The 23,514-nt window shown below is 29.9% G+C and overlaps 2 protein-coding genes across 2 annotated transcripts; one reads left to right on the top strand and one right to left on the bottom strand.

Annotated features, from left to right (window-relative positions):
- Positions 1 to 1,111: 1,111 nt before the first annotated feature.
- On the top strand, positions 1,112 to 9,836 carry LOC106768548 (V-type proton ATPase subunit H). Its single transcript, XM_014653761.2, has 12 exons — positions 1,112 to 1,247; positions 1,359 to 1,433; positions 1,602 to 1,727; positions 1,907 to 2,009; positions 2,088 to 2,160; positions 3,117 to 3,182; positions 3,316 to 3,433; positions 3,782 to 3,943; positions 4,318 to 4,443; positions 4,683 to 4,808; positions 5,831 to 6,010; positions 9,258 to 9,836. Exons 2-12 carry the CDS (start codon positions 1,404 to 1,406, stop codon positions 9,504 to 9,506), a joined length of 1,359 nt encoding a protein of 452 aa, XP_014509247.1. The 5' UTR covers positions 1,112 to 1,247; positions 1,359 to 1,403; the 3' UTR covers positions 9,507 to 9,836.
- Positions 9,837 to 17,073: 7,237 nt separating this feature from the next.
- LOC106767440 (probable calcium-binding protein CML41) lies at positions 17,074 to 17,912 on the bottom strand. The gene has a single exon (XM_014652334.2). It carries the CDS (start codon positions 17,857 to 17,859, stop codon positions 17,272 to 17,274), a length of 588 nt encoding a protein of 195 aa, XP_014507820.1. The 5' UTR covers positions 17,860 to 17,912; the 3' UTR covers positions 17,074 to 17,271.
- Positions 17,913 to 23,514: the final 5,602 nt, after the last annotated feature.

Genomic DNA, 23,514 nt, shown 5'->3' with positions numbered 1-23,514 from the left:
GGCAGAGAAAATGTTTTAGGGCAAAAAGGGTTTTCTGTTTTCTAGAGAGAGAAAGGGAAATTTGGCAGAAAGGGAAACTGACTTTTGGAGAAAGATCCCTGCAAAGGTCATGTGCCCATAGACTCATGGGTCTGGCTACCTCCAACTAGGATCCAATAAATCCTTTTATCTTAATTAAATTTTTATCCCCATTTTCTTTTTAATGTAAAATATAACTATTTTTTTTTTTTTTACCTTTACACTTCAATTTCACAATGGTGTAATTAATTTCTAAAAGTGATGAATTTTTTTGATAAAAGATAATGACATGCGATAACATGGAATTGAGAATGAGGTTTGAGATACGGTTTGTATACGGACATTACAATTTATAATTTGTCAATTTTATTTTATAGTTTATAAATGATTTTTATGATTTTTTTAAGTGTGAAAATGATTTTTTTATTATCTATATATTGAGGAGTTTTTTCTTTTTTATATACACGTTTTTTTTTTCAATTTTATCTTTTAAGTAAAAATCATTTTTAATTCAATTTTTTTTATCCTTTAAGGATAGTTAGTTTAGATTTAATTATCTTTTAAGTTAAAATAACTATTTAATCTTTCTAAATCATTGTTTATTTAAATTCTGTTTTAAAATTAAATTAACTATCTATAATAAAAAAGCGGGTACATTTTTAGCAATTATTTGGGTTTTAAAAAATAGTTATAAATTTAAAACTTAATTTTTATTTAAATTTGAAAAGCTGTCATTAAAAAAATAAAATAAAAAATTAATCCCCTCCATTAATGTTATAGCAAATTTTTTATTAAATATGAAATTATTTTTAATTATTAAAATAAAAATATAATGTAATTTTTAACTTGCAAAATATAATTTATAAATAATTTTTATGATTTTTGATTGTAAAAATATTTTTTCATCATAAATAATCATTTGAATATAAAAACGTAATTATTAAAAAATAAAATTAAAAATAATTTTTTTATTTGAATTTAAAAAATAATTATTAAAAAAATAAAATTTAAAAAAAAAATTATGTATAAATAATTATATAGAAATTTATCCATATTTGTAGGTAATAAAAAATTTAACAGATAGACAGGCACGTGGACCAGTATGAACATGATTGTAGCATGGTCGTGGCGAGGGATGCTTACCAATATGTGATTCCAAAACTGATCTATTTCCTTCTCCTTCTCACTTCTGTCTCTCTGCTACAAATCCAAAAACTACCAAATCGCGGGTAAAATAATCCTCATCCGGTTCTTCACTTTCTCACTTTTCTTCATTGCAATTTCACTTGTGTCTCCGTCACTTGCATTCATTTCACTCGATTTCCCTTCTGCTCTCGCAGTACCAAATTTAAGTTTCCCGAGCGAGTTCTAGGGTTCCCGTTGCCATGGACCAGGCCGAATTAACCACCGAACTGGTACTTTCCGATCCGTTTCCTCTCTATTAGTTTCTTCGTTCCTCGATCTGATCGCAAAGTACCGATTCTGCTCGATTCCGTTTGGATTTAGTTCTCGTGCATTTTATTGTGTTGGTTTTCGATGTGGTTTGAATTTCTTCACTGGCATTGTGTCGTGTTTTCTTGAAGGTTCTGAGTAGGGACATTCCATGGGAGACCTATATGTCCACGAAGCTCATCTCAAGCACCAGCCTTCAGCTCTTAAGGCGCTATGATCACCGATCAGAGAGTCACAGAGCACAGTTGCTCGATGATGTAATTTTTTTTCAATTTTTTTTTTGGGAAAGTAATAGTAAATCATAGTTTGTTAATTGTTGTGCTGAGCTTTTAAACTTGATTTGATTGCGATTTTGATTTGAAGTGGATTCAATTTGTGATTCCCAAGTTTGTTGTCTATTGGTATTGAAAGTGCAAGCTTGTTCTTTGTGTGGCAGGATGGTCCCTCGTATGTTCGCGTGTTTGTTCGTGTTCTGCGTGATATTTTCAAGGAAGATACTGTAGAGTATGTTTTGGCACTGATAGATGAAATGCTTGCTGGTAAATTGTTGAAATTGGTCCATTTTTTTTTCTCATTTGTTTGTTAACAGTGTAATAACCTTAAATTATCTTTTGCAGCAAACCCCAAGAGAGCAAGACTGTTTCATGACAGTACTCTTGCAGATGAAGATACTTATGAGCCTTTCCTAAGTTAAGTCTTTACTCAAATATGTTTTTTTGTTCTAACTAATTATTAGATTTCTTTGTTTTGGAGGTGAGATTAGCTCATGTACAGTATATGTTTATCTATCACATACACACATTAAAATCTCTCATTAATAAAATTCAGCATTTTTGTTTCAAATAGAATGTATTTGTTACCGTGTTCATTACTTCAGCCAAAGGTATAAATAAGTTCCACATTCCTACTATATGACTGACTTTTGTGTTGAGTACCCGATACTTTGTTTTTCAAATAACTAGTTAAACATTTTGGTCCATTCTGATACCTACTAGTTCTATAATACACGTGTTGCTAGGTTGAAATATGTTTCCCATCGAGTGATGATATTAACTATATTGACAGGATACGCCATTATATGATGGAAAACTATCGGCTGTCATGATAATAGAATAGGTTGAAAGTTCAAAATAAAAATAGAAAAAATACTTTAGTGATCAGTTAATAGAATCAATGTAATAGTGGGGACAAAATATGAATAAATATTTTTTTAGGGTTTTAAACCAAAATTTATATATTATTAGGTCCCAATTTTAATTTCTTTTATTGGGTACCTAAAAAAAATATTAGTCATATACGAGACCTAATGCTTATTTAAGCCTCAGCAAAACGGTTTTAAGAATTTTCTTTGCAGGGAGTCTAACCATTGATGATAGTATCTGAGTGTATGTAAAATAGTGCTTGTGGAAGATTGTGCTTTATATGGTCATTTGTAGTCTAGTATTATACCTTTCTTTTGAACACAGAAACTAAACGTCTGTCGGTTTTAATTACATTTCTTTGTCATTTCTTTTACAGAAGATTAAATGCTATGTACGCTTGTTTATATAATGTCATGTCATTGTCTTGGATTTTGAAAATTTCTTTGTACTTCAAATTTATGATATTCAAAAAATGAGAAAAAAAGAATTTTATCCATCTTGCAGATTGCTCTGGAAAGGAAATTGGTTCATACAAGAGAAAAGTTGTAAGATCCTTGCTTTAATTGTCAGGTAATACAAACTCAAGATCTTTTCACATTTTAATTCTAAAAAACTTCTCAGACATGGATTAAATATCAGATTCAAGCTGTATAAGTTATTGCCTTACAAGTTATTACAAAATTTCACCCTTTTCTGATAATAGTGTCAGGCCAAAAAATCAGAATGGTGTTGTGTCTAATGGAGAAGCATCAAATGGAAAGAAGCCATTTACCACTATTGATGATGTTTTGATAGGATTAGTAAAATGGCTTTGTGAACAGGTATGTGATACTGAAAATTGTTTCCATCTCTCTAGATCCACTGGATAATAGTAATTCGCAGATGTTGACAATGCAACTAATCTTATCAACTTAGGCAGGAAGCTGCCACAATCACTTGACGTGTATGAAAATTAAGTTAGATTTGTGATTGCACAAGTGTGGCATTATTTTCTGAACTTGAACACTAAGTTATAAATTGTACCACAGAATCAATTAAACTAGACTCATTACGATTGAACTCAGATCAATAGGAAGTTTATGAAATATTCTGAAGATGTTAAGGATCCCTTTCTACGAAATATGCATGCTTTCTTATGTTCATCTATGATTGATTTATTAAATATGTAGTTGAAGAAACCTTTTCATCCTACTCGTGGAGTCCCAACTGCTATCAATTGCCTAGCAACACTGCTTAAGGAACCTGTGGTTAGGTCTTCCTTTGTTCAGGCAGACGGGGTCAAGTTACTTGTGCCATTGATTTCACCAGCATCCACACAACAGTCCATTCAGGTAAGTTTGTCGGACTCTACCTCTGAGAATCTGAAAATCTGAGTAATTGAGTTTTTCCTTAGTTGGCCTATACCAATAGGATAGGTGCTTGGGTAGGCATGGTATATCTAGCTATGCCTGTAATACTTGCTGGAAATTTAAGAGTCTGTGCTACATTTAGTAAGAGATGGATAACTTATGCTTGGTGATTTTTACCAAATAATGATTGTTTTGATCAACATTGATAGAGTGATTTCTGATTCCAGATATGTTGGCTTCTAAATTGAATTATCAGTAAAAAATATAAAATGTTATTGATGAAGTTTTTTAGATTTCGTGCGTGATTTTTTAAGGATAAACAAAGTGAACTTAAATGATAAATTCCTCTGTAACAGCTTCTTTATGAAACATGTCTCTGCATATGGCTCTTATCCTATTATGAGCCAGCAATTGAATATTTGGCTACTTCAAGGACCCTTCCTCGACTTATTGATGTTGTTAAGAGTTCTACAAAAGAGAAGGTATTGCTTGTTGAATTTATGTGCATCTCATTTCTCTCTTATAAACAAAATGTTATTCACATCTCTCTATTTCTTACAATATCATCAGTAGTTATAGACTTATTGTTCTTTTATAGCTGTTAGCTTAGTTTGTATTAACTTTCTGCTATATCTCTGTGTGTAATAGTAGCAAGTAGGTATTTTTTGTTTATAACTTTCTCTGGCATAGCGGTCTAATGTTGGTACACTTGTTTTACAAGGTGGTTAGAGTTATTGTGCTGACTCTTAAGAACTTGATGTCAAAAGGGACATTGGGTGCTCAGATGGTTGATCTTCAGCTGCCACAAGTTGTCCAGAGTTTAAAGGCACAAGCATGGAGTGATGAGGTCAGATAATTAAGACCTACACTACGTTAATGTCCTGTTGAACTTGTGTGCAAATTTATAGCAGGTGCCATGCGGAGAAAAATCTTTTTGATTTATACCTTTTGCTATTTGAGCCTTAACCGTAAAGTTGCTGTCTTGTGGCCTCACAATCAGAGGTTCAATTCCTGTAAACAGTATCTTGCATGATTAGGTNTTATGCACCTATGCCTACCCTCCCCAAACCCCATCAAGTGGGACAGGTAGTCTTGTGCATTAGGTTGCCCTCTATTTACATCTAGCTACTATTGAAGTATTTGCTATCAGAACTAATATTTTAGATTTTTTGTCATCATAGTCATAGTGTTTTAATATAACATGGCCTTTGCAATATTATATATTATTTCTGGTCTTATGTTGTCATGCCGATACCATAAACAGTTAGATACACTTGCTGTTATCTGTGATTCATCACCCTTTTAATGGCACTTACCATTTGATGTATGCACTTAGGAAAGTCAGAGTGACTGTTACTGCAGAATTTACTTATTGGAATGATATGATGCTTCCTCTCTAGTATTTATTGTTACTCAATAGATAAATTGTGATTTACAACATGGTTGATGAAATTTGATTAATCTGTGATGCATTGCTTCCTGGTTACAGAGTGACTCTTGTGCATGTTGGCCATAATAATAGCGTTCTCTGTTTTCTATTTGCATTGTAATGCACAAGTGTACATGAACCCTTATGCATGATAAACCAATTATGCTGCTAACTTTAATACACATTCTGGAAGGCTCACCGGTCATCAGTTTTTCACTATTCTAAAGTGCCTTTTCCATTCTCTCCCACATTTGCTTGAATCGGCACCCTCTATGGTTAAACTATATGTGTGTGTATTACTTGAGATTTATAACATTATCTTAAATTACAAGCTTAAAAATAGATAGCTCTTTTAAACCTCTATTATCACATTTCCTTTTGAAATAACCTATTTTGTATTGCTAGCCCAATATTTCTATTGATTAGAAAAGTTTTTATAGGACTTGTTGGAGGCACTGAATTCTCTGGAAGAAGGGCTAAAGGATAATATTAAAAGACTAAGTTCTTTTGATATGTACAAGCAAGAAGTTCTCCTTGGCCATCTAGATTGGTCTCCCATGCACAAAGATCCCTTATTCTGGAGAGAAAATATAACCAACTTTGAAGAAAATGATTTCCAGGTATATATGCATTTCTTCCTTTATGCTTTAATTTATTTCTTATTTAAGCAAACATGAAATTTAGGCCGAGGAAAATAACAAGGGCTTCAGTTGCTTATAGCCCTACTAATTTCTGTTATTTCATATAAAATTGGTATTCTCAGTTTGTGCTCATATTGGGTTTCACCTTGATAGAAATGGTTATGCACTAATACTAACGGGCTGACTAGAGAGTGCTTGTGTAATCTATGAAGCTTGGACACACCTCTTCAATGGTGTGTTCCTGTGTATGACATGTACCACATGGGTATGACACGTATTAAAGTGTCTAATTTAAAAAACATATTTTTGGGTTTATGACAACTCTTGACAATGTGAATAAGGGTAGATATCATGAATTTTTGTTTAAGTATATGTTAGAAGTGGACTTTAAGTTTAACTCAATCTTACAAAACCGACTTGTAAGGTGAGGTTTGCATCCACTTATATATTATGAATTTGTCTTATCTCTAGTCGATGTGGAATTTCCAACACATCCCCTCACGTCGAAGTATATACATCTCGAGCATGGGACTAGACATTAATGGATGGTCTGATAGCGGCTCAATAGCGGATGGAATAATATGCCCAACAAATAACAAATATTGCTAGGATAGGCTTTTAACTATGGCTCTGATACCAATTTGAGAATTAAACTGTAAAATAATTCTAGAGGGCTTGATTGATCCCTCTCATAATCTTCTATTTATAAGAATAAATTGATACAAGATGATAATTAGAGTAACCCTAAACACAATATAATCATGATAATTAGAGTAACCTTAAACACTTAAATCATGATAATTAGAGTAATTCTAGACACAATACAATCATGATAAAATAGGATAAATATACTAACAATGTAATTATAGAAATAAGGAACAAGTTCTAAATAATTAGGAATATTTAGATTATATATGTATTATTAGGATGTTTTGTTCATTATCCCATCATATCTTTATACAATATAGAACTTTTTGAACTTGTTTGTTTGTCTTTAGATGAATCTCTGCTAGAGTGTTCTTTTCGATGATGATTATTAAGGGGATGAAATGTCTCAAATGAATTAGTTTCTCTTTTCACTTTTTGGATTTTAGATGGATTAAATTAATTTTTTGTTTTAGGTAACAATATTTTCGGATTTTTATATTTGATTAACTTTTTTTTCATAGATGATTTTGACTATGTAACTCTTGATTGTGAATTTAAATAATTCATAATGATGTTCAATACACTACACACCACACACATACACTCCCCTGTGTTGCTGTGTCCGTTGTCTATATCAATGTGAGAGTGTCTGTGATAGCTCTCTTATACTTTTCCATTTAAGACAGTATGGAATTACTTGATGTGTTCCGTGATAGAATATGACCTCACACATAGGACTTTTAGTCTCAGCATTACGCAGTTGATTGTGCAAGGTATCTATGTTTTGTTTCTTATAGTAATTGTGATGGCATCAAAATGGGTGGTGTTTTGCAAGCTGTGCAGACATGACATGAATTTCAATTGATAATTGGTGTGTACTCTGACTCTTTTGTTAGAAAAATAGGCTTGAGTTCAAGAGAGAGGTGAATTAAACTTGAAAAGAATTTAGAAAGTTTTTACAATTGATTGAATGGTTAACTTTGAATCAATAAACAAACCATTTTCAGCTTCTAGAAATACTACTTTTAATGTTCTTTAATTTTCCATAACCCTGCAATATGTATATAATTCAGATGAGTTGTAAGAGATAAGAAGAGAATAACGCCAAGAATTATAGTGTTCATCCTCATAAATTACATCTGGTTGTTGAATCACCTTGATTAGACTAGTAGACTAATTTCATGTTTTTAGAAGCACCCTAGAAGAAATTTAGTACAACACAAGATCTTGAATCCTACTAGATCTCTTACAACCTTTTGTGAACCTTTCACAACAAAACCTTCTTGACAGCCCTAGTCTAGAACAACCAACAACAAAGAAAGCAATTTGGAATTTCATACAATTAAGTTCAAAAAAACTCCCTCTAGAAGCAATGCTTGGTGATCCTCAACAAGAATGAGTTGCAGCACTTAATCTTGATCTTTAGAAAGATTTTTCAGAATGAGAACTCCCAAGATAGTTTTTCGGTCCACTAAAAGTAGGATTCTGAAGTTCAAAAAATATGTTGGATAAAAAGCTATTTCGAGTTTTCTTTTTGAAGAGAAAAAATAGAAAACAATTCTGATGAATTGATATTTTCAACTGGTTGAAAATCTATTTCAATTGATTGAGAAGTGAGAAATTGGTTTTCAACAGAAGTTTCAGGTTTTTAACCAATTAAAAACTTGTTTCAATCGATTGAAATGCTATGCTTGTGTTTTCTACCAAGCTATGAACATTTCAACTTACTAAAACAGATTATAATCAATTGAATTCTTAACTTTCCTTTAGACCCAGTGAATTCGTGTAAAAACTCTTTGGAAACAATTTTAGCACAAAATATCAAGATCAGGCATCACACCCTCACTCAAACAAACTCTAAACCTAAGAATTACAACTCAACTAGACTCAATGAATAAAATCATCCAATCTTTATCAAGGTTGAGGCAAACTCCATCAAGTCTTCATCTTCAAATGGTTGGAAACATCAAGTCATATCTTCTAATCTAACAAGTTTGCATTGGTGTTAATACATTGTAAATGATTGCAGCAGACCGAATCTCTTCTTTGTCAGTGTCATTAAGTTATGGCCAAAAGAGATAACTATGTTTAATTAATTTATTTCCTTATAACTATCAGTTTGGGTCCTAAACCGTTACGGGTGAAACTTATTCCGCGGTCCAATTTTCTTTTTATAAAATCAAATAACTTTTAAACAGTTTATTGGTTCTGTGTAGCGGTATTGTTACTTGATTTCATCGTGTTAGATAAATACTTTTGGTGTTTGTAAAGTAAATAGATATGATATTCATCTCAAAGTAAATATACATTATACTGTGCGAAATATGGATAATCAATTTTAAAATGTTTTGTTCCTTTGAGGGTGCTCGTGGATCCCATCAAATGAGATATGCTTACTATAAAACAATTCCTTGCTATCCATTTTGATAAGGAAAAATATTTTTATAGCGAGAACGGGTGATTATTCATTTGATAATGCTAGAAAGGAAAGATGATGATAGTGTAATTGTGCAGTCCCTTATCCTAAACATTCCTCTGATCATCTACTATTTATGAATACTATCTTCATCTGTTACAGATCCTAAGGGTCCTAATAACAATTTTGGACACTTCTAGTGATCCAAGGACTCTGGCAGTTGCTTGTTATGATCTTTCACAGTTTATCCAGAACCATCCTGCTGGACGGATAATTGTGACAGACCTCAAGGCCAAGGAACGGGTGATGAAGCTTATGAACCATGAAAATGCTGAAGTAACTAAGAATGCACTACTCTGTATCCAGCGGCTTTTCCTAGGTGCCAAGTATGCAAGTTTCTTGCAGGTTTAATTCTGTTTTGTGCGTTGGTGGCCTACCGGATGCACTTAATTCCTTCAACTTCACTGCTGTCTCAAATATTGGTTCGGTTCTCGTGTACAAGGCTTATTCATTGCTTTAGTAATTAATTTATTGTTGTGTATGACATTAAAATTTCGGTTTCAACAGTAGAAGAAATTTTATGTGAGAAATAAGTATTCTGCTGCCGAATAAAACAAGTTTTGTAATTAAATACTCGAACTTGTGCTTGTAGTTACGTTGAATTTGTTAGAGAACAACATTTATTGTTAAATATGAGCTATCTGAATGAGTCGAGGGGTCAATGGACCAAATAAATGTTTATTTTATATGTTTATAATATTATATATTGTATTTTAGTTACTGATGATTTCTTTTAGAAACGTCGAAGTGTAAGTCAGAAATAATTATATATTAACTAGAGAACTTGGTGATGATTATACCAAATGGGCATTTTCATTTTTAATTTTAAAATTGAAAATTAATTTTTAAAACTAATTTTTTATTTTTTGTATTTTTTAAATAGATATCTATCCATATCTTTAATAAACAACATTCACGTTCATTATGACTTTAATAAAGTAATAGTCATCTTTATTTTGTTTTAAAAATTACATTTTTATAATTTTGTTTGTATTTTTTATATTTTAAAACTTTAACTTTTAATATTATAATTGTAAGAGTGATGCAGTGGAATGGTTAACGCGTTCAACAAATCAAAAGGGGATGAATGAGTTTTTTTATCGCAAATCGTTCTTTTAATAATTTTTTCAATAAAAATAATTTCTTTAAAACAATTTAATCAAATTAAAAATGTAAGGAAGAGAGAAATGTTCAATCACACTACTTGAGAAAGTTCTCGCATAACACATGACCGCACATTACATATAAGAATTTAGAAAAATACATTTTGTATGTTTTGTATTTTAGAATGAGAGTCGCCAATATAATTTAAAGAGATCTCACTAAAAATAACTTGCTTAAAAATTCTCATAATTGCTAGTGATAATCAATTATGTCAAGTCATAATTAATTACTGATAATCAATTATTATAATTTGATAATCAATTATCTTAAGTATAAAATGAGGTTTCTTGATTTAAAAATTAATTTTAACGCAACCTAAAGCAAACAATACATAGAATCAAAGATAAACCACATCCTATACATCAATCTACTAAATTAAGAAATGCTTTAACATAAATAAAAATCTTCTATAATAGGAACACTTGAGACTTGACTTTGAGACATTATCAAAATTTCTTCTCTTTACCTTTATGCTAACAATCTCTCCCTTTTTATGATGATAAAAAATATTTTGATTTAAAGCTTTTTGTAACTTGTATTGATTGGTAACTCATACATAACTTAAATAAGAGAGATTAGCTGATAAAAGATAAATATAATTAAGCCTTTAAACATATTTCTTTTCCTTTTTCATCATTATAAAAAAAGTGCTATGTATGATTAAATAATTTCTCCCTCTTAATATAAAATTCCTCCTGAATATAAATCAGAATAACTTAGACAAAACAAATAACTAATAATTATCATAATTTTCATTAAAAAAAATAGGAGGCATAATTCAAAACATAGTAAATACAATAAATTTATAAGTCATAATAAAAAAAGTATAAAGGAGTACTTCTCCTTATTGAGTAACAAAAATTAAATTGTCTCAAAATTTGATAGCTTAAGAAAGAAAGAGAAGTAGTTTTAAAAAAAATTATTATTATTTTTTTCATTTTAAAAATTCTCCCTTAATTTGACAAACCATACTTTACCAAGTTTTGGTGCACACTCAAAAGCTTCTTCCTTAATTTTGAAATAACCTGCAAAATAGAAAAATAATATTTTGGTATCCAAAAATACTTATTTGGGTCCTTTAAGATTAGAGACGAGTTATTTTATAATTGAAATCCATGCATATATTCCATTTGGAATACCATAATGTTTTATTTTACATTTATTTTATGTAAGACCATTTTTGTTGCAATAAAAAAAAAAGTAACAACATTTGAGTTCCTATAATTTCTATTTGTATAATTATAATCATAATAATTTTGATTATATTTTGGAACATACTTGATTTTATTTTATAATTATAATCATTATAATTATATTTAGGAATATTTTCAATTTTATTACCATAATTATAATCGTAGTAATTATAATTATTTTTAGGAACATCATTAACAACCTTTTTCAATTTTTTAAATTATTGCTACAGCGTTCGTTATCTTATCAAGAGGCATTTTTTTATTTAAACAAGAAGCACATTCTTCAATTTTGGTATATTTACCTTTTTCATAATATAAAATTTTATTTTTCAAATCCTTATTTTCTTCAAAACTTTTTTCATGATTTTGATTTTAATTCTTTAAAATGCTTCTTTAATTTTTTATGAGCATTATTTAGTTTCTTTGATTCACGTAATAATTTTTTATATGTATCAAGTAATTCATTTTCACTATAATCTGAATTTTCAACATTGCTAAAGATACTTACTTGACTTTCAGAGATGTCATCATCAGCCATCAGACATATGTTGGCTTGTTCATTAGAGTCCCTTGAGCTTGTTGTAGGATCATTGTCTTCCTCCCAAGCAATATATGCCTTCTTTTTCTTGAAGAACTTCTTTTGACCTCTTTCTTCACCCTTTTTTGGATTTGGACAATCTGCCTTCATGTGTCCTTTCTCATCGCAATCATAACAATGATAATTTGACAAAGATTCTTTGTTTTCCTTCTTCATATTTTTAAATATTCTTTTGCCCTTGGACTTCATGAACTTGTTAAATTTCTTAATGAAGAGATCCATATTTTCTTCATCTTCTTCAGAGTGTTCTTCTTCATTAAGATGTTTGCTTTTATTAATCTCAAATTTGAATGCCAGAGTCTTTTTCTTTCCTTTCTCTTCATCCTCGTTTAATCTCCTGAGACCCACTCCATGTTCTCTCAACTTACCAAACAATACAGCCATTGACATGGTGTTGAGGTTTTGTGACTCATTGATGGCTGTCACCTTTGGTTGCCAATTCTTGTCTAAAGACTTAAGAATTTTTATATGTAATTCATCATTATCAAAGGACTTACGTAACCCAATGAGATGATTCACTATATGCGTGAATAGTTTCTCCTTGCTTCACTCGGGACATCTCATACTCTTGGATTAAAGTGTTTCTTCTGGCTCTCCTAACATATCAGTTCCTTCATGGGTGACTCTCAGCGTCTCCCACATCTCTTCAGCAATCTTACAGGTTGAGATCCTGTAAAATTCATCAATAGTTAAAGCATATGATATTATGTTATGAGCCCTTACATCGTGTTGGGATCTTCTTCTATCATCAACATTCCATTGTTCTCGCAGTTTGGATTCCTGCAAATTGTTAATAAACACAATAGGAAGCAAAGGACCATTTGTGACAGTTTCCCAAATCTCACTATCAATAGATTCCATGAAAATTTGCATTCTCACTTTCCAAAAAGCATAGTTTTCTCCAATAAACAATGGAGGTCTATTGATAGAGGCACCCTCAACAAATGTTTGATGTTGCCCCGTCATTTTGAATTACTATCAAAGCAAGCTCTGATACCAATTGTCAAAGCGATGCAGCAGAATGGTTAACATGTTCAAAAAACCAAGAGGGGGATGAATTGATTTCTTATCGCAAATCGTTCAACAAATCAAGAGGGGGTGAATTGGTTTCTTATCGCAAATCGCAAATTCATAAAACTATATTTTCTCAAATGGATAGCCGTCCCTACACTAGTAATAGGGGTCAACATCAAGAAAACATGATCCTAACTACAAACTCCAAGGATTTTCTCTTTTGATCAACAAAATATTTTTGTCGACTTTGCGAGGCCTTCATCCTATCTTGGATCCTCTTCACACTCTCTATGGTTTGTTGTAACAACTCAAGCCCCACTAACCCTGCCTCTCCATCTTGGTACCGACATAAAGGGGGTCTACATTTTCTGCCATATAAAGTCTCATACGATGTCATACCAATACTAACTGATAACTATTGTTGTAGGTGAACTCCACCAAAAGTAACACTTCATCTCATCCACCAAGATGATCTAACACGAATATCCTCAACTTGTGCTTGAATAACTGAATCATTTTTTCTTATTGTCCATTTATCTGAATATGGTATGCAAAACCTATCTATACTATCCAAATCATTTTATAGGCATAAAATTTGAGTGACGCCCAACGAACTAATTTATCATTTAAAAAATAACAATAAATGATAAATATAAAAACATAAAATAAAAAATTAAGGGACTAAAATAAAAAAAAAAGTAATAAAATTAAAAACAAATAGATCAACGTATAATTTAGGACTTAAAAACATCAATATGCAATAATATTTTTTATCGGTGAAATTTCTTTTATTAAAAACCATAAACAACTTCATAAATTTACGATAAGAAACATATTATATATATGCATATTTTTAATATCCGTTCTTCATTTATTTGTTCTTTCTAGCAGTGAAGGTAACTTTCCCATCGATTGTGATAACAACCATTCGTTTTAGCCCTTCAAAGTGAATACGATAACCTTATTGTGGGACCATACAATTTAGTGGTGCTACACTTTCAACTACAATTATTTTGGGAAACAAACAGCCACTCTTTCTTAAATAAAAGATGTGTTTTTCAAAATTTACCATAGGTTCACATAGGACATTAGTTAAAAATCTAATAAATAAGAAATTGAGATGGAATTGTATAAAAATCACAGAAAATAATTTGTTTGTTTGTAAATTTAATATCATTACAAAGAAATAAAAGAAAATACCCAGATTCCACTATGAAAGAAAGAATCACTTCTGCAAAGGAGCATGCCATTGAATGTCAATAAATTGATTTTGTTTTCAGTTTCTCAATAATGTTTCATGTAAATAATTATTAGCACGTGGCTCACATATCCAGAAAATGCTATGGAATTGTGGTCTACAATTTAGATCATGATAGAAAAAAAGACTGTACTATTTTTCTTCTTTTTAAATTACTAAGAATATCTAGTAATTATGTTTTGAATTTAAGTGTTTATCATATAAAATTTATGTATGAGTTATTTTAACAATTTAAAAACAAGGTTAACTGATCTTTTGTAAGTTGAGTTATTTTCATAAAATATTTAATGATCACTGAAATAAGTTAAAATATTTTTTAAATACATCTCAAAACAAAGTCCTATTTATAAAATAAATTATAATTAAACTTCTTCACTATAGAATAAAGATACCAGATTGCTTTAGAAAAACTAAAGCTGGTGATTTAAAAAGTTTATGTATTGACAGGAGACTTTTCAAAGTGAAATTATACTTGAATATTTTAGTTAAGATTTTGAGTTTAATGGATATAAAAAAATATAGTTAAAAAATGTTTTATTGGTGTGATTAACGAAATTCTTTTATAGAAATTAATAATAAAAAAAATTAATATTTCATTCTAGATAGAAAAAACTATTCAATTAAAGCCGACATTGCATTTTATTTTCCTCTTTCTTTCGTGCATGTTAACATTAACAAAAGAAAGTTCTTATCACCTTGCTTTAGTTTTAAAGGGTAAAAAGTGCAATGGATGACTTATTAGTAAAAGTACAATTTTGGTTTAAATGTTTATTTTCTCTTCATGTTAAGAAGTGAATTTTTGTTTAGTACCTGATTTTAAAAATGTCTCTATTTTATCTCAAAGTAGTATAAATTATATCAATTCCATCCCTTTCATTAAATTGTCATAAATGGAGTTACCTCCCAGCTGACGTGACGAAGGAATCTGCATTTTTTCTTCTCTCTCCTCTACTTTCTGCGCAACGCCCAACTTTCATGTCTTCTTCTTTCTCACTTTCCATGCTCTTCTCCTCCTCTGACATGCAATTAATATTATGCTCCTTTGACATGCAACAAAGAAAGAAATGGTTTGAATTAATACGCGTGGAAAAGAGAAGCTTATGTTTGAATAAATGTTAGAATGCAAAAACTTAACCATTGACCGTTCATTCTTGGTCATACTACCGTTCGGTCTCATCCGCTTTCCGTGACCGTTCAGTCTCACTCATACATACACAACCACAAGCTCCCAATGCCACTGCTCTGGATCGCTCTCCAAGATTACACCCACCAATACGAAATTCATTCCTCCTGCAACCTCTCTTCCTTTTTCATTTCTTTCTCCTGTAACAACATCACACCACCGGATTCCAAAGCTTTGTCCAACTTGGATTCCCATCATAAACAATACCATTGATTGCAAGACTGTTGCTTCTATCTATGCTGCTTCCTTCTCCAACTTGCAAGACCCAAAAACTGTTGATTTCTGTTCAACTTTGGTGGTCCTTCTTCGGTTTCGACTTTGGTGGTCCTTCTTCGGTTTCAACCGGTAAGCGTCAAAACATTCTTCTTGTTGGTTTTTCGTGTTTTTTTGGGCTTACTTTAGATTAAAGTAGAAGAAGAAGGATATTTGTAAAACTGAGATGGTTTTGGATTTTGGGCTGGATTTTATGAACTAGACTACTACTAAATAATGAGTGAATCTGTGTTCGTAAAGATGAGCTTTGGAGGAAGAGAGAGAAAAAAAATTTAATAAAAATATAGAAAAGAGAGAAAAAGCCGAGACATTGCAGGAAAAGCAGAGAAAAGAGAAGTGCAAATTTCTTCACCACGTCATCTGAAAGTTAACTTCGTTTATGCCAATTTAACGAAAGTTAACTTCGTTTATGCCAATTTAACGAAAGGTATATAATTGATACAATTTATACTACTTTGAGATAAAAAATAGAAGAATTTTTAAAACGAGAAACTAAACTAAGTAAGCATTTAAGCCTACAATTTTTAAGCCACAACAACCATTTTTTTTTTCAAATTAGCTCATTAGCGCTTAACTTATTCGGGATAATTAAGATAATTATTTAAGTGTTCAAAACTATAAAATCATAAAGGATTCATTAAATAAAAAAATAAGAGTGGTAAAAATTTATAATTTTGAATAAATTTTACTTAATCATAAGAATATATTCGATAAACCATACGTATGACAATATTCGCTGGTGATTTAGTCAATAAGTATGAAGATGTCTAAACTAGAATATTCTATGTACTCCTTTTTTATTAAATTATTTTGATATAAATATTTTTTATTATGATTTATCGTATTCATTAGTAAAAATATTCTTTTAATATTATTCAGAGTAAATTAAATATTTTCACAGTTAACGTTTTATTTGTATATAAACAAACCTAGGGAGAACTGGATAAAATGTAAGTCACATTAGTAGTAAAAAAAATCCAATACTAAAATTTTCAGTTACTTGTTTTGTTACAATCATTCTCTTATGTAATTTTCACAATTTTTAAACTATGTCCTGTTCCAACAACAGTTCCATGTAGAGGAATCTAAGGAAACAAATTTCATGTCTTACATTAGTTAATAGATTCAAAAAAAAAAAAATCATCTTAGAAGGGTTGATCCAAATATAAACGCTATAAAACCAAAATAAATTTTTAAAAGATAAAGGAAAAAAAATAAAATAAAAGACAAAAATATATTACCACTTAAGAATATGCATATATAAAACGTGCCTTATTTCAGAATATAACAAGTACTGATTAAAATGGCCTCCTTGTACATATATATTTACATCAAAGTTTGAGTTGAAGTTTTGAAGCATCATCGATTAAACGGTTTGGATTGAAATGAAAAAGATAGAAAGTAGAGAGAAAGGAAGGGATTATATATATTGACTAAGCCATCATTTGGTAAAACTCATCGAAATCAAGAACACCGTTGTGATCAATGTCAAAGGCACCAATCATGGCAACACACTCATCATAGGACCTATCATCTCCAAGACGGTGCAACATCCTCTGCAACCCCTTCGGGGTGATGCAACCACACCCTTCTTTCTCCCACACAAACATCTCAAAAGCCTTTCTCAGATCACCGTCATCACCATCTCTCTTCATCAGCTTCGTGAAATCCTGCAAGTCCAACATGTTATCCCCATCGGAATCGAGGTCATGGATCACCCCTTCGACATCCTCGTGAGACACGTGCTCCCCAATGGACCCAAAATACGACCTAAGCTCGTAGGCGGAGATTTTCCCATCTCCATCACCATCGAAGTGACGAAAAGCTTCGACCAGCCCGTTCATGTCTTCCTTCTTTGGGGTTGTACATGTTGACATGGGAGATGGCGGAGAAGCAGTTGAGGATTGTGATGGTGAGTTGGAGGATCTTGATCTTGATCTTGATCTTGGGCGACGAAGGCTTAACCTAAGAGTTTTGTTGGAGAACCACTTAGAAGGGTTGAAAATTGTATCGGTAGCCATTGGAGTTATGAGAAATGGGTTTGTGGTAGTAACGTATAAATAATAGAGAAAGTCGGTTTTAATATAATGGAAGAGGCAGAAAGGATTGAGACGTGGTGTGTTATGTGATGTATATGGAAAGTAAAGGGTGTGTGGTAGTTGCTGTGAAAGTGCGTGAGGGGGCAGAACTAAATGTTAATAAGATTACGTAAGTGATGTTGTTGGGAAGGAAAGTGCATGGTAGTTTCCTATTGGGTCCATCATCAAATCACTCTCTTCTGTGTTTTCCTTCTCAGTACCACACTCTAGTGTTTAGGCCACACTTCTATTTCTTTTTCTTCTCTATTTCCAACATTTTTAGCCACAAAATACTTACCATACCTTTATTTACTTTCATTTTATTTTTATCTCACAATAACTACGGTCACATGAATTAAATAAATTACATATATTATCACCATGTTTTACTATATGATTTACTACTCTCTTTTTCCTTATAGGTGTTAATATCAAATGATTATGATTGTTTTTTCGTCCAAATAATTACAATAGCATTTGATTTACCTTTTTTAGCTTATACGTCTTTCCTTAAAAACAAAAGTTGAGTGAAACACATTTTCTAAATCACCTTAACAGATTGAGTACTTTTGTTTCATAAAAGAAAAGGAAAGTTTCTTACCTAAAATATTACCACTCTCTTATCTCCTTCTTTTTCTTCCTCTGTCTATCTTCTCTTTTCTTCAATAATTACCTTTTTAAACTAAAAATTATTAAATGAATTTTATTTCATGATTTATTTTTTATTTTTAGCTTTAACTTTACAAAAATTTCTAAAGAAAAAATAAATATGGCTTAATACATCATTAATTTGGTCTCTAGTTTGGGACATTGTGTTTAAAGTCGTCATATTTTTTTTTTTAAAAGTTCATCAATGATCCATATTTCATTAAAAACGGTTTACATTAGTCCTTTTGACTTATGGCGCTAAAAACATAACAGTACAATTGTCTTTGTGGCCAAATGTGAATGACATGTGCACTTATTGATTGGGGGGCAATGTGAAGTGAATTGATTTGGCAAGACATGTCGAAATGTTAAAAGTTGAAGTTATTGGGTAAAAGAAAAGGGTTAGGGTTTGTGCAAAATCATGTGTAAAATCAGAAGTCTCAATTGTAATTTCCAAAATCAGAATCCCAATTTGCAATTCACAAAATCATGTGCAAAATCAGATTCCCTATTTGTCAATTTACAATTCACAAAAAATCAAAAACCCTAACTCTCTCCCAACATTTCGGCAACCATTACCCCATCATTCTTCACCTCAAACACCCACAACCAGAAAAAACTCATTCAAAGAGGAGGAAGAAGGTTGAACAATAATTGAGAAAAAAGGTTGATGATAATGTTGGTGGAGCTCCTCGCCAATGACGCACCTTGGAAAAGATGCAACAACGCTGAGAATCACTTCCGACTCTGATGCTAATGGCAACGCGAGGAAAGTGCACTCGTAGGTGAAGGTGGTGTTGTCATGGCCTCACACAAAGAAGATGGGGTGGGTGCAATAGGTTTCCTTCTATCTTTTGTTGTGGTTGAATTGGAAAACGAATAAAGAAAGGGAGATTGTTGTGATTAAACCTTTTTCATGTCATTCAATTTTATTTTTAAAATTTACACCTCAACTGATTCTAACACATCACGTATTGCAAAACTGTACACCTCATTCACTTTTGGTCACCAAAGCAATTGTGTTGTTATGCTTTTAACACAGTAAGCCAAAAGGACTAAGTTAAACTGTTTTTAACGAAATATGGGTCATTAGTGAACTTTTAAAAAAGGTGGGACGACTTTGAACACAACGTCCCAAATTAGAGACCAATGAATTTTAAATCACTAACACAATTTATTGATGAATTTTATCCACTAATTAATAATAAATCTGAGTTTGAATGAAAAATGTGTTACTATTTTTACTCATGGAGTTTAAAATATGTAATTATTGATAAATTTAAAAAAAAAAATTATTTGATAATTGAAATTTGTATTATTAATGATATTTACCGATGAAATAAATCCGTTAATAATATAAATTTTAAAATTATTAGTTAATAATTTGAATTTATAATTAAATTTATTTTTATTAACAAATTTTTGTGAATAATTTCAATAATTTTTGAAGTTATAATTATTTATTTTACAAATTTAATTGTAAATATATTATAACTTTTTAGCTGATGTGAACGAATCATTAGACTCAAATATCATTAGATTGCACAACTAATATGTGTACGAAGTCTTTTGTATATCTTTATAATACTTCTAATATTGTACTTTAATATCTTAATTATTCTTTTTTAATTTATATATGTTGTTGTCTCACGATGATTTTGAGTTTTAATTATGTAATTGCGTAAAGTATATATGAATTCAAATTATGTTATATATTTATGATATAATGTGATGTGAGGTATAAATACAAATTAAGTGTGGTTGTAAGTAGTCTATTTGATATATAATTAGATCCAAGACGATAATTCTTACTATGATTATTATGAATAGTAATTTTAATAAAAAAGTATAATGAATATTTTTTTATAACAAAATAAAGTAAATAAAAGTCTAAATTTTAAAAAAGATATAATTACAATGCATAATATGACTACTAGAGTCATTGTCATATCTCACGTATATATAATAATAACATCTAGAAATTTCTATGTTTGTGATGATATAGAATTACGATTCTAAATAATTATTGAGTTTTTGTTGACTCTGCATGTATTAATAACCATTACAAGATTGTTGATTGTCCTCGCTACGTCGGTGGACCTCCGTATTAATTCAACCTCCAATATTTGAGTAATGTGAAATTTTCTTGTTAAGTTAAGCGATAACAAAATACTTAAACCAATATCATATATGTTTCTTTCTTCACGAGATTTCTTACTGACAACATATTGTTGAAAAGTTTTTTTTTTTTATTCTAATCTGAGCTATTTTTAAATAAAAAAGTCATTTATTTACACAATAAGTTGGATATTTGGAACATCGACTTTAGTAACAAAAAATCTGAAAAATAATTTTGTATACATGAATCTAAAATTTGTAACTTACGATGATTTATCCTTTTCTTAATTTATTTCTTTTCATGCATATCAATGGGTTAATTATCTTAAGACTACTTTTAACCAAACCAATGAATTATTTTTGATAAATTATGTTAGACATTACTTTATATTGAAAATTTTATTAAAAGAAAAAATATTAAAAAATCATATTAAATTTATGACAAAAATACATCTCACATATAGCAAAAATTCTTATTATAAAAAATTAAATAAATACATAGTTGAAAAACAATAATAAAATTTCTTAGTATACTAAGATATTTAGCTTATCCTTTTATAATCTAAAAGGCTTTTAAGACTTATTAGTGTTTTTTTATGTAAAAAAGATTTAGTATTAATTTTCTTTAGTTTATCATATTAGATTTTCTTATTGTTTCAACTGACTCATCATTTTCAAATTAGAATTTTCCTTCTCATAAAAAGTATTAGTTCATTCATAAATTAATTTCAATTTTTCTTCAAGACAAGTTTTCATAGACATAAAAAAATAAGAATTGTCTCATAACTAATACATAAATTTAATTATTGTAAATCATGTAAACAATACTTTCCTTAAAAAAAGAAAATCAGTCATGAGACTCAATTCACATAACACAAGTTAAAATATCTAAATTATTAATAAGAGAATATTTATTCACAACACAAATATTATTATGATATAATTTAATTTTTGTCATTAATGTCAAACAAAATGATGTTATTCTAGCATAACAAATCATATGAACTAATCTCTTTAGTTTTAAGGATAATGATATTTAGACAACATTTTTTTGACAACATTTGAACATTGATTACGTGTCAATCTGTGATTGATCGTAAATTATTCCATAATCAATAATAATAATCATAAATACTATCATGGAGTAATTTACGACCAATCACATATTGGCACGTAATCAATGTTCAAATGTTGTCAAAAAAATGTTGTCTAAATATCATTATCCTAGTTTTAAATGTTAAAAATTTTATTTGTATTTTATTAATGTATAAGGATATCTAAAAGTTATAAAGAGTAAAATATTTCGATAAATAAATCCTATCAATGCACTTTTTTTTTTAAAATAAAATAGAATATTTGAAGGAAGGAAACTAATTTACTAACAACTTCAAAATCGCATCCTTGTCCTTTTTAAACAATTCGAAATACCCAAAATTTCACATCTTCAGGTTATCTAGTACTCAAATAATGACTATCTTATTGAGCTCAATATCTTAGACATCATGGATGAAATCAGTCCGGTGAGAGATAGAAAAACAAGTTTTTTTTCCACATCAAACTCAGCATTCCAAGAATCTACATCATGTTTCAATATAAAATAATAATAATAATAATAATAATAATAATAATAATAATAATAATAATAATAATAATAGTAATAATAATAATAATAATAATAATAATAATAANTAATAATAATAATAATAATAATAATAATAATAATAATAATAATAATAATACGTGGTACATTTCTCCATAGGTTTGTTCTTGTAAGGTCTATTATGAGAATGGAAATGATATTAAAAAATATTGGGCCGTATATATCATACTTCTTCATTTGTTGAAATTGTGTGTACATCAGTAGTTGAAACTCGTATTTTTTTGTTGATAAAGCTTAGAGGATAAAAATATGTATGTGCGCGTCTGGGCTGGGCTTACATAACTGTGTGTCTCTGAACAATACTACATATCACATTTTCTGGGATTCACAAAGACTTAGACTTCATCCAACTCTCCTTTTCAGGATTCGATGTAAAATATTGTCATATTCTTTTTGGAGATAAATATAGAAAATAATAATTTTATTTTGTGTAGCATCTCAATTAATGGTACAAAACTACTAGATAAATATTATATGATTGTTATCCAATAAGCATGAACAAAGTAAATTATTACTTCATTACAATTATATTAAAAAGATAATGTTGTAACAAAAATAAATTTATCTAAAGTTCAAAACAAGGACTATAAAAAAGCTAAGATTTACGGAGTTTTTCAAAATAAAGATAAAAAAATGTAAAACTAATCTAAAGACCACATAGCTACACCATCATCACCATCTTTGGTTGAACCAACATCTAACTTCTCATCTGTTCATACCAAATTTTGGTGATCATTATAAAAGAAGAACAAACACATAACACGCAAGTATAAACATACAATTACTGACTCGTTAGACTCAATTATCCGAATACATGCATCAATATCGGATTCACTATAAACATTCATTTGTAGTAACCATTACTGTTATGCACAGTCATTCCTAATTAGTTTCACCCTACCACACATAAACTTAATCCTCTTCACATCTTAGGCTAAGGAAAAGTCCCTAAGATCTCTTGTTACTCTCACCACATAACACATTCAACCATATATGGGTGTGAATGATTATTAGAATGTCAAGATATCTCCTTGCTTGAATCCATATGTATAGTCATACACTAAAAAATTTACACATTCAATTAGATATCCTCATTAGAATAATCTACAACTCATCCATTTATAGCATGTTTTAGTGTAACAACAACAATACTACTATGAACATCATAATAA

Source organism: Vigna radiata, chromosome 7, assembly GCF_000741045.1.
Source record: "Vigna radiata var. radiata cultivar VC1973A chromosome 7, Vradiata_ver6, whole genome shotgun sequence".
NCBI lineage: Eukaryota > Viridiplantae > Streptophyta > Magnoliopsida > Fabales > Fabaceae > Vigna > Vigna radiata.
This window is presented reverse-complemented; position numbering and strand designations above follow the sequence as displayed.